Source organism: Drosophila subobscura, chromosome U, assembly GCF_008121235.1.
Source record: "Drosophila subobscura isolate 14011-0131.10 chromosome U, UCBerk_Dsub_1.0, whole genome shotgun sequence".
Classification (NCBI taxonomy): Eukaryota; Metazoa; Arthropoda; class Insecta; order Diptera; family Drosophilidae; genus Drosophila; species Drosophila subobscura.
Genome location: NC_048534.1, coordinates 14,340,835 through 14,352,036, shown reverse-complemented (window position 1 = coordinate 14,352,036; position 11,202 = coordinate 14,340,835). Strand labels below are relative to the sequence as shown.

Here is an 11,202-nt window from a genome sequence, read left to right as displayed (position 1 = left end):
GAGAACAACTTTTAATGTATATTTTAGCACTTTTAACTGTTTGTACTTTGTATATTTGCCTTGTGGATTTTGGGCCAGTTCAATAAGCGATCGATGGGCATCTCGTCTCGCCGTTCCAACTGATTTACCCCCAACATGAACTCTGCCCTTGCGGAGTCCGACTGCACTTTCGTTCGATGTAATTTGCGCGAATTATATTTAACATTTATACAGCTGGCGATGATTCCCCGATAAGCTTGACAAAAACATTCGAACAGTCCGGGTTCTGGACGCTACTAATTATCACTCATTAATGGGCATGGTTGCTGGGTCGTTTGGGATCGGGTTTAGTCACGGCCCGCAAATGCTTTGGTCAGGAACGTTCGGCATGCCACACGCTAAATGGATTCTCTGCCTGCTCGGGCTCACGCTTCAGTGGCTGTGGGTGGACGGGGGCTATCTGGAGGATAACTTTCCAGCGAGCGTGATAGAGGATGCCCACCTGAGCACGGTAAGAATGTGAAGAGAGCTTAGAGCCGATCAAAAATCTCTTTTGTTGCAGCTGCAACTCTTGGAGAAGTACAAGTATCCGGCGGAGGCCCATCAGGTGACCACCGAGGACAACTACATCTTGACGCTTCACCGAATTCCACGACCAGGGGCCCAGCCCGTGCTGCTCGTGCACGGCCTCGAGGACACCTCCTCCACTTGGATTGTGATGGGACCGCAGAGCGGTCTGGGCTACTTTCTGTATGGCCACGGCTACGACGTATGGATGGGCAATGTGCGCGGCAACCGCTACTCGCGGGGCCACCAGCAGCTAAACGCCAACTCGGACCGGGCCTACTGGAGCTTTTCCTGGCACGAGATCGGGGTGTACGACCTGCCCGCCATGATAGACGGTGTCCTGGCCAAGACAGGATATGAGAAGCTCAGCTACTTCGGGCACTCCCAGGGTACGACTTCGTTCTTTGTGTTGGCCTCCAGTCGCCCGGAGTACAACGCCAAGATCCACCTGATGAGTGCTCTGGCGCCTGTGGCTTTTATGGCCCACGTGAAGGCTCCTCTGTTGGGCATAGCCAGAGTGGGCATGAACATGCTGGGCGAGTCCTTGGAGCTGCTTCCACACTCTTTCATGTACCTCAACCAGTGCATGCAATCGGCCGGCATGCTCAAGACCTGCCTTCGATTCTACTGGCAGATTGTGGGAAAGAATCGCGAGGAATTCAACATGGTGGGTACCACAAATATATCCCTAACTCATAATTGTTAGTGTCCTTTTAGACCATGTTCCCTGTGGTGCTTGGCCACATCCCAGGTGGCTGCAATGTTAAGCAGCCCGTGCACTACCTGCAGCTGCGGAGCTCTGATCGGTTCTGCCAGTACGACTACGAGGCGAAGGAGAATCAGAAGATCTATGGGCGTAGCTCGCCCCCCGATTACCGACTGGAGAGGATTTCTGCCCCGATCGCGCTGTATTATGGCAGCAACGACTATCTTTCCGCTGTCGAGGACGTTCAGCGTCTGGCCAAGTTGCTGCCAAATGTAGTGGAGAATCATCTGTACAAGAAGTGGAACCACATGGACATGATCTGGGCCATTAGTGCACGGCACTCGATGCAGCCCAAGATGCTCGAGGCAATGAGGTACTGGGAGTCAGCAGCTGGAGGCAGGAAGCATGCGGAAGCCACCACTAGTTGTGTGGTCGAGGAAGAGATTGCTGAGCCGGTAACCGAAGCTGCCACAGAAAGCCCTGACGAAGCACAAAGTGGGAAAGAGCAGGAAGCTGCAAGGGATGAGGATCAACAGCAGAATGCGGATGTGGAGTCACCGCCGGAGGACTAAAGTTGCATTTAATTGAAGCCTTCTGTTATCTCCGAAATATTTCAATAAAACTAAGAGTTGCCTTCACGTTTCTGTAGATATTTTAGATATTTTTCTAGCTAAAAGCACAAACTGTTCTGCCCTTTTGGCGTGGCCAACTGTTTCGTTCCGCTGTATTACCACCTGAATATTGATACAGAATGAATAGCAAAATACCCATTTATAATATATAAAACATAATTCGGGGTAGGGGTGTGCCACAGTCGTATCACTTGACTCGTAACTAAACTACAACAATCACGTGCCACATCCGCCACATTGCCGCATTAGCAGCGGAGCAGCAGAAACGCTTTGGGAATTTGGGAGCGGAGCGCAACGAGGCGCAAAAACATTTACTCAACACTTAGCAGCTGTTGGTTGGTTTTTGCCGGCGACGTGCGGCGAAAGTTTTTTATGATTTATGAAGCAGACGACGAGGATGAGGCTGAGGGGCCGCTGCTGGAGGTCCTGATGTCTGCTGTCGTGGCGGATGCGGAAATGGCAGGCTCCCAGGACGGGTGCGGATGCGGTGGCTAAGCGCTTTCCCGTGTCAGTTTCCCCAACAGCAAAGAGCAGAGCTCAGTCTCCCTCCACCCAAAACCCGGATATAAAAATTGCACTTTGATGCGTTTTCCTTGCACAGAGCCACACAACTGCAACTCCAACTAAAATGCTGAAACTGTAAACAATGTGTAGCCGAAATAACAAAAGTTTCTTTGGCGGTTTCTCCTCTCTCCGCTGTGCTCATTAAAATGTTCGCTTAGTGCTGCATAGAGCTACTCGTGGACCTGCTTTTGTCAAACACAAACACAAAACAATGAAAGCCTCACACACGAGAATGGATATGCCGTTACAATATGTATGCAGAATATGCAGGCATACCCAGCAAACAAAAAGCTTGCAAATGATTTTCTATGCGACTCAGATGCGAGACTTTTTCCGAACAATATATATATATATATACATATACATATGTATATAATACGTTTCTCGCTTAGATTGTGATAGTTAAAGTATTGTTGTCTCCGTTTGGACATCGTGTCTCTCGCATTTGTATTGTTAAACGCTCATTTTTGCGCTTGCTTGCGAGCAGCAAAAAGCTCGTGCGTTGGTTTGCTGGGACATGCTGCTCTCTAAGCAAACGTGGCTCTGGAGCTAAGTGTGTAATTTATAAGAGTGTTTGTCGTGTGGGATCTAGTACAGCCAGGCTTTGTACGAGACCACGGGAGGTGTGCGAACAAATGCCGAAACGCAACAACGGAATTCATGAGAGTACGAGGAGTATTGTTGGCGACACATTTCACTCCTGAAAGGCAGCGCACAACAAAACAGCGTAACAGAAATCCATTTTGGAACACACAGCGCGAAATCCGAACAGAAATTGGCACAATGAACTCTCTCTCTCTCTCTCTCTCTCTCTCTCACCTGTGTGAGGGTTTCTCCCCTGCAAATGGAAACGGCTGGCAAAAGCGAAAATGGTGTGCAAGAAACCGTTTATTGGGCCACCGCTTTGCAACTTATTAATTAAAAAGCGTTCCACGCTCCACAAAATTGGAAACTAACTCTCGCGGTAAAGGATTTTCTTTCGCTCGCATTACCAACAATTCATTTGAGAGCAAAAATTCGATTAAGTTTTATTACGCGTTTTTTTCATATGTTTTTTATTTCGATTCTCTTTTTTTTTGTTGAAATAAACTCATTTACGTGTGTGCTGTTGTTGGCGCTATGCAATTAAATGTTCGTATATTATTACAATTTTAAATATTTAAACATGCATAGTACTGGTAATTAACTTTAATTGTTGTTGCTGCTCGCCGTAAATTGAAGAGTATCCATAGTCTCTACATACGAGTACACGGGAATTAATTTGTATGCATTACACCTTACTGTAAGTACGAGTACGTAGGACAGAACTAGAGTAGCCGAAATGTATTTAAAAGTATATGTATAAATATTTACAGGGAACTTAGTGATTTATTTAATATTAATATTCAGACGCATATTGAATTTTCATAAGCAAATTGGTTGGCTTCCAATTGGTATTCATTTTTTGGTGGCTTTAAGTTTCGTGCAATAATTTGCAGGGTGCAGAGTTTATGTTTAAATTTTCCTCTCAATTTCCGCGGTTTTGAATAAGATTTTTCTCGAAATTTGATGCTTGGCAGTCCGCACATTTGATGAGGCCTTTTTCTGTTACAAATATTTCTTTCATAATAACTTTTTTCTTATAAAAAACACGTTTGAATTCAGTCTTTAAATAAAATAAAAACTCCTCCGCTCAGCTGATATTAATTAATTTTTTAGCCTCGATCAAATGTGTGTAGTTACACCCACTAGTGAAAATACAAGAAGACCCAATACAGATGCAAATTTCGTAGCTACCCTAATTGCTAATTGGATTTTTAGCTTTAGTTTTTTCATTCGCATGCGTTTAAATTTAATTTGGTTTTTGGTTGTTGCACGGTGCATGATTTTTGGCTTTGTTTTCACTGACAAACATCAAAGATTTTTATTATTTTATTTTACATAATATTACCGCTGGCTGCTTTCGATTATTTTGAATAATTTACGCCCCGTTTGGCGCAGCGTTTCACAAACATTTGCCTAAAACTACGAGTAGAGATACGAATAAATGGAGATATGTCCGCTGAACCTTGCCCGAAACTACACACACATAAATATGGTAAGCTGCATGAGTAAAATGTGCTTTTTATACGCTACGTAGACACCGATAACTGCTGAACGCCAAGCTATTTATTTACACAATTCGCTACTCCTACTCCTACTCCCCTCTGCACGGCACACACCCTAAAAGTAGTCCATCTTGGGCGCATCCATGGCCGTGTGCATGGTCAGCGTGACGCCTCGGTTAATGCTCACAGCCGGGTAGAACACTCCGTACAGATCTCGGAACGCCACCGATCCCTGCGGCATTTCGTTCACCAGGAAGCTGAGTGTGTGCCGCTCCAGATCGAGCAGCACTCCAATGGTGCTGCCAGTTGTGATGCCGCCCTCGACGCGTCGCTCATGAATGGAGTTGTGCTGGAACCAGGAGCGCTGCCGATCGATGTACATGGCAAAGGACTTCTCGTCTTTACCTATGGGATGGCAGAAAGCGGAGAGATTGGGATTAGTTCAGTGATTAGAATAAAAGTTATCGCAATCCCATCTTAAACCCCAACTTTAAGCGACAAATGCAACAGGAGCAGGAGGAGACACACGAAAGTCGTCTAACAACTTGGAAAACTGCAGCTGTTGGTGTCAGTGTCAGTGTCAGAGGCAGCGCCACCTGCTCCACTTCACGCTGAAGCATTTTGCGTATGAAAATTTAATTCGAAAACTTGAGCATCGAGCATCGAGGGAGTCCTAGTCCTGCTGCTGCTGCTCCTTCGGGGCACGTGTTAAATGGCGCGTGAGCTGCTTGAAGAGAGAGTCAATTCTGCAAAGTGAAAGAGATACACGGTCATGGTTCGGTCTCTCCCTCCCTTCCTTTCTTCCAGACTGGAAAAGAATGATGCCTGCCGATTGCCGCAAATAAACTTTTGCATTTGACAAAAGTTAGAGTGCCGCACTTTTAATTACTTTTGTCTGCACTTAGAAGAAGTCCCAGCCCAGCCCACACCTCGCTCTCCCCAGCCACGCACTTTTTCAATCAATTTGCCGAATCGTTCTTTTGAGGCGACGCGTCGCCTTTTTCGTTCCTTTGTTTGTGTTTGTCTCCGCAGTGGTCCTCTCCTCTCCGCGTTCGTAACTGAAACTCGCTTAAAAGTTCCGTTACGCTCCGCTCCTCGCACTCGCACACGCACACGCAACAAGAGAAGTGGCAAAAGTTTGTTCACGCCCCCACCCCCCACAGTCGGCGCTCGATTTTATTGGCTGGGCGGCCAAATGGCAAAGTTTCGAGCGCCATTGCACCCCCTCTCCCTCTATGGAAGTCCCCGCATACGTATCGGGTCTTTTGTCACACGCCAGAATCTATTTGTTGTGCAGATCTCCCACTTTTAGTTTTAGTTTTCCCCACGAAACTTTCTGTTGCTGCCCTGAATTTTTAATTGAATTTCCAATGCAACCAGTAACCCAGTGAAGTGCATTTTCTCTTGCCACATTTGCGGCGTACTCACCCAACATTTTGTTGCGCGCCACATCGATACGTGCCACTCCGAAGGCCGGATCCGTGTCCGCCGTGTAGTTGTCGATGGTGAACTCCCAGTAGTGGACGCCGCGCGAGAAGCCCACCGAGCCGAGGGCCACACGGTGCTCCCAGCCCTCGACACTGACGGTGGCGTTATTTTTGCTAAAGATTAAGCCAGAGCCGGCGCCGCCGCTCAGAACTGGATCAAACGTGAACCAGGCCACTGCAAAGGAGAAGAGAAGAGAAGAGGAAAGAGATGAGTGGAGAAGCAAGTGAAAAGTGGAAACGAAAACAAAGTCAGACTGGTTGCAATTTGCTCTATTGTCAAAGCTCAAGTGGCCAGTGCCAGTGCCAGCCAAGTCAGCGTCCAGTCCTCGTGCCGCATAGTTTATGCTGTTATGCCCCACAAAGTATGCAACGAGCAGCGGCAGCAGCAGCAGCGGCAGTGGCAGCCTCAAGTTGAGTCGAGTCGAGTCGAGTACTTTATTAAATTTCCTTTTTATTGTTGTGGCCGCATTAAGTGGCCGACGTTGGTCCCAGATCAGCCGAGACACTCTGGGACCCTCTGGAGACCTGCTGGCACCAGCTCCGACTCGGACTGGCGATGATGACGCTGCAACGTTGCCTCTGCCGCTGCCATTTTCCTGTTTTATTAGCCACCAAAGGCAATTGTGTGGCCAAACACAAGCCACAAAGCAAGCAGCTGGGACTAGAGGTCTCCTGGCCATCCACTGCCCTGTTTATGTCGAATGAGAGATTTGCGGCAAGCAATATAAACTATAGACCATAATGGAGTTCCTTTAATTAGCTGGCACTTGGATGTAGAATTTCGATGGGTTCTTCCTGCTCCTACGAGTTCTTCTGTTCTTGGAGTCTTTAAATGTTTTTCTACATTAATTTTGAGGCGACATAAAAAGGGTTTCTGCCCTAAGAATTGTCTGTGGTGTTAGGTGTTAGCCCAGACCGAACCCATTAGCGCGCACCGCCCGCAGTCGTCACGAGCCATCAACGGTTAACTGGTTCTCCGTTAATTACTTAGGGGCACGCGCTCAGTGTAAACACTTTATAAAGCAACAATTTGCAGGGTCCCGAGTCCGCTTAAACCGTGTGGAACCCACCCCCGCGTCTTGCAAGACAACTCGCGGGCTCTTGGCAAATAATCAATTAAAAGTTGCGAATTAATGGCGCCCAACTAATAAAGGAATAGCAGCTGCAGCAGCGAGCCGTGGCAGAGTGCTTTATGGACCGCGCTCTGGCAATTTAATAAATGAAATAACTTTACGCGGCGTTTCATTTGCCATGCGGTCAGGGAGGAGCCGGAGGAGCTGCCTCCTGTCAGGTGGCGCATGCATCAATCAAGCGCGAATTGGATTGCAAAAGACATTCCCAGGGATAGCTTCCCCCCCTGTACCTGTTCCTGTTCCTGTCCCCCTGCTGGTGCACGTTTTCCTGCCCGGCAGGCGTAAAGGGGTCAATGGCTGTTTGACATGCAAAGCACGAACGGAAGGAGGCGGACGGGGACGGGCACGGGGACGGCGCATGACCGAAAAGTATTAAATTATAAAGCAGTTGGAAAAGTGGCTCCCAAGCAAATATTTCAGTCGGGAGGAGGTTAATTGAAAAAGCTAGTCCGACGGCACCAGGCTCGCTCTCGCTCTCTCCCTCGCTCTCACCTTCGGCAGTCTGCAGTCCAATCAGCTCCGAGTATTCACCCTCTCCGGCGCTATTGAAGGCCTTCACCCGGGCATTGTACATGGAATTGAAGTGGAGTCCGTCGACGGTGCAAATTGTTTCCTTGCCGCAGTAGACTTCCTGCACGGCAAACGGCAAAGAGAAGGAGGAGGAATCCGAATTAAAGTTTTCATCGTTAATAAATTGAGGAATGACAGCCACTAAATCAGCCTTTGACTCACTCGAAACTCTCCGCCGCTGCCATCGTCCAGTTCGAGGACATATCCCTCCACAGTGGAATGATTCGGTGGCTGCCACGCAACTGTCACGGAATTATTCTCCGCCGAGCAATCCGTCGGCAGAATGGTCGGAGTCATGGGTGCTGTGTGGGGGGAAAACAGGGAAATTCCTCAATAAATTATTGTGTGGCAAACGGAAAAGAGTCCCCAGCCAATAAAAGCGAAATTAATATGCAAATGCGTGCCAAAAGAGTGTCGAAATACAGAGGAAGACCACCAAAATCAACAATAAATAAAAGGAAATAGAATAAATAAATGGAAACCCACAACCAATGGACAGCAAAGTGCTCCCTTGATGCGGGTGCAAAAAACGGAATAAAGTGTCACCGTTCTGGCTTTGTGCCTTAATTTCTTATTAATTGCCTGAAGGAGTGGCAGTGCCTGCCGCCTGCCGCCTGCTCCCCGTAAAAGTGTAAAAAGCCATAAAGGCTGCGACGTGATAAAAATTCACGACACAACACAAATGGCAATGGCACAAGAGAAGCGGAGCACAACGCCTACAATTATGCCACAAAAAGGGCATAAAAATGACGACACTTTCGGCTGCTGTTTCCGCTCTTTGACATTAAAAAGGCGCCAAAACTGTCAAGCGTCAACGAAACAAAGGCCCCGGGGCAGAGGCAGGGGCAGGACAGAAAGGTAAAAGGTAAAAAGTTTGAATCTTGACAGCAGTGGAAAAAAGTGTAGAGCCTAAGCCTAAGCCTAAGCCTAAGTTAGTGCTCCCCGAAAATGCTTAAAAATAATATCCCGCTTATAGTAAAAAAATAAAAGCTTAAGCATTGAATAATGAACAGAAAAAGAAGGAGCGACAGAGCGAAAGAGCTGAAAGTTAGAAATCAAATGAAAAGCGACGGACACAAAAATGTTCCCCTGGCCGGCTGGCATCTCCGCCTTTTGCTGGGAAACGGAAGTGAAAATATTTGTAAGGAATTTTTCGGGTATTTTACTTTATTTTCTCTTTTGCGGCTGGCGTGACACAAAAAACACAAAATTATTATGCGTGGGCGTGTGCCCGTCGGAACACAGCGAACAAAAGGCCAACAAAAAAATTCACCAAAACAAAATGGCCGAAAATGAACCAGGCATATACATATGTGTGTGTGTGTGTGTGTGTGTGAGTGTGTGAGTGAAAAGTGAAAGCACCAAAGAATGAGTTTTGCCCAAACGAAGAACCCAAATGAATAAAAATTATGGAATTATGGCACTAAATTTCATGAGAATTTGTCTTTAGTTTTTGTCGAATATTTTGGAATTGATTGAATTTGTTTTGTGGTTTTGGTTTGTTGCTCACCTGCCGGACACCTTTCATCTCCGTCTTTGAGGGCTTTAGATGATTATTGGTTTATTGGATGAGCGCGATTTTCATGTGTTTATGAAGGCAAAGCAGCAAACATTCAAAATGGAGAGGGGGAGATGCGAGAGAAGGCGACAAAGGTTAGACACATGACATGGAGACACAATTTATTTACTATTTTATTTCCTAGCTGTGACTTTGTGTGGGCTGGAGAGAAAGAGGTGGATCTGATTTCAACACTTTCGCTTTAATTGTCTCCCGTAAATTGTAGTTTTTGGGGGCTCCTTCGCTGTCGTCTCTCGTTACACACTTGCCCCAGGCATCTGTTCTCTATTTTTAATGTTTTCCTCCTGGGAGTGGCTATTTTCGAACTATTTTCGAAGCCCCTTCAGTTCCACCTCTCCAAGGGCTCTCGATTGAAGAGCTCTTCCCGGAATTGTTGCAAGGGTTGAGTGCGGGGGTTTGGTTTATGTTTACAGGGAGTGGCACCAATGTGTTGGTGCCTGTGCTTAATTAGTGACAGTATCTATGAGGTGGGCGTGAGCCCAATAATTTACCAATCAAATGGAGCTATTAATATGTGGAAGATCTATAGGAAGGCTACAAAGTGTGGCTGAGAATGATCCCTACAACTAAGTCCAACTCTAGCTGTTGATTGTGTCTTGCCCGAGGGTTTGGCTGGCAAATTGATTAGTCTTAGACTTAGTCTCGTTGCTACTCCAACGAACCTTTCATTTGAATGAAGTTCAAGTTGTCGATGGCCCGTGCGAGTGCGGCGTCGTCCAGCGTCAAGTCCACGATGGGGGAGACCCGCGGCGCTGCATTGGTGACCTCCTGGTGCCAGGTCATGTCGGTGTTTGCCACACGATTGATGAGCATGGAGCCCACCTACAAAGAAGCAACAATTGTAAATAAATATGTATACAAATGTTAAAGGCAAACAAACCTGTAGAAATGCCGCGCTGTCAGTCTCTTTCAGTGCCTCGATGCAGAACTGGATGAGGCCCGTGGTCTGCTGCAGCTTGCCAGTGCAATTCGATTGCTGGTCCTGGAATGGAGGGAAAGCCTTCGTCAGTCTACAAAGCAGAGCAGGGGGGGTAGAGTGTACCTTCAGTATCCTGATTTTGGTGTCCTTGTCCATGCGAATGGCCTCCAGCAAGTACTCGCGACGGTCGTGAATGGCCTGGATGAGGGCCTCGCACTGGGCGTGCACCAAGCGCTCGAACTCCATGCAGGATTCCTGATTAAAACCGGAGTTGAGAACAGCTTCGGATGCTTGGGAGTCTCGTTGTGGAGGCACACTTACCGTCACTTTGTCGCTCATGCCTTTGAGGCGCTGAATGAATTCGGTTGTGGAACGTGCCTTCTCCGACAATTGTTGCAGATTGTGCGAGAGCTCCGTCTGCAAGGACAATGACATCAGCGCAAATGATTAAAAAACAAAACCCGGAATGCAGTAATAAAAGTTTACAGTCTACGGTTTACGAGTTGCTTTTTATGAAGTGCTCGGAACACTTTCAGTCACGCCTCGCGGTGACAGCTCACTTCTGTTTTTCATAGTTCCAAGGAAATCAGTTAAAAATTTGCTGCCTCAATTACGGGTGGAACAGAACAGCACGCGAACCATTTGCCACACTCGTTTGCTCGACATTTGCCAAACCAAAACTCATTTGTTGAATGTTTTGTGCCAAAACATAAAACTGACAGACAGACAGACAGACAATGTTTGTGTTGCGGCAGAGGCAAGCATTTGCGCTTGACACTGACATGACACGACACGACAGGGCGCAGGACTGGGACAATTCAATTTTCATCATCATTGGGAAATTTGTTGAACAATTAAATTGCTCATACGCAGGGCCACCACCCACCGGCCTCCTCTTTAACAATTGCAATTCATTAGCATTAAAATGGAACCCCAACCCCCCCATTTGGTATCTTTGTCTGCCCCGGCCGACATGTTG

General features: G+C 47.1%; 2 protein-coding genes across 3 annotated transcripts in view; one reads left to right on the top strand and one right to left on the bottom strand.

Moving 5' to 3' along the window:
• The first annotated feature begins 264 nt into the window (after nucleotides 1-264).
• On the top strand, nucleotides 265-1,824 carry LOC117901286 (lipase 1). The gene is made up of 3 exons (XM_034811979.1): nucleotides 265-490; nucleotides 542-1,213; nucleotides 1,264-1,824. Exons 1-3 carry the CDS (start codon nucleotides 293-295, stop codon nucleotides 1,822-1,824), a joined length of 1,431 nt encoding a protein of 476 aa, XP_034667870.1. The 5' UTR covers nucleotides 265-292.
• A 1,764-nt stretch (nucleotides 1,825-3,588) lies between these two features.
• Nucleotides 3,589-11,202, bottom strand: part of LOC117900279 (E3 ubiquitin-protein ligase TRIM9) — a 73,599-nt gene continuing 65,985 nt past the window's right edge. Inside the window, exons 2-10 of one of the 2 annotated variants that reach the window (XM_034810591.1) lie at nucleotides 10,545-10,640; nucleotides 10,347-10,478; nucleotides 10,185-10,286; nucleotides 9,967-10,126; nucleotides 9,236-9,268; nucleotides 7,888-8,027; nucleotides 7,648-7,786; nucleotides 5,964-6,197; nucleotides 3,589-4,940 (exon numbers count right to left, since the gene is read on the bottom strand). In XM_034810591.1, coding sequence (XP_034666482.1) covers nucleotides 4,651-4,940; nucleotides 5,964-6,197; nucleotides 7,648-7,786; nucleotides 7,888-8,027; nucleotides 9,236-9,268; nucleotides 9,967-10,126; nucleotides 10,185-10,286; nucleotides 10,347-10,478; nucleotides 10,545-10,640 — 1,326 coding nt within the window. In that variant the 3' untranslated portion in view covers nucleotides 3,589-4,650. The remainder of the gene's footprint in view (nucleotides 4,941-5,963; nucleotides 6,198-7,647; nucleotides 7,787-7,887; nucleotides 8,028-9,235; nucleotides 9,269-9,966; nucleotides 10,127-10,184; nucleotides 10,287-10,346; nucleotides 10,479-10,544; nucleotides 10,641-11,202) is intronic. The other variant, XM_034810592.1, reaches the window with a different exon arrangement.

What these genes read in the sequence shown, in the direction of transcription:
- LOC117901286 (XM_034811979.1), top strand. Translation starts at nt 293, where the DNA reads ATGGGCATGGTTGCTGGGTCGTTTGGGATCGGGTTTAGTCACGGCCCG. An exon ending in AGGATGCCCACCTGAGCACG is followed by an intron (nt 491 to 541) that starts GTAAGAATGTGA and finishes CTTTTGTTGCAG; the next exon opens with CTGCAACTCTTGGAGAAGTA. An exon ending in ATCGCGAGGAATTCAACATG is followed by an intron (nt 1,214 to 1,263) that starts GTGGGTACCACA and finishes GTGTCCTTTTAG; the next exon opens with ACCATGTTCCCTGTGGTGCT.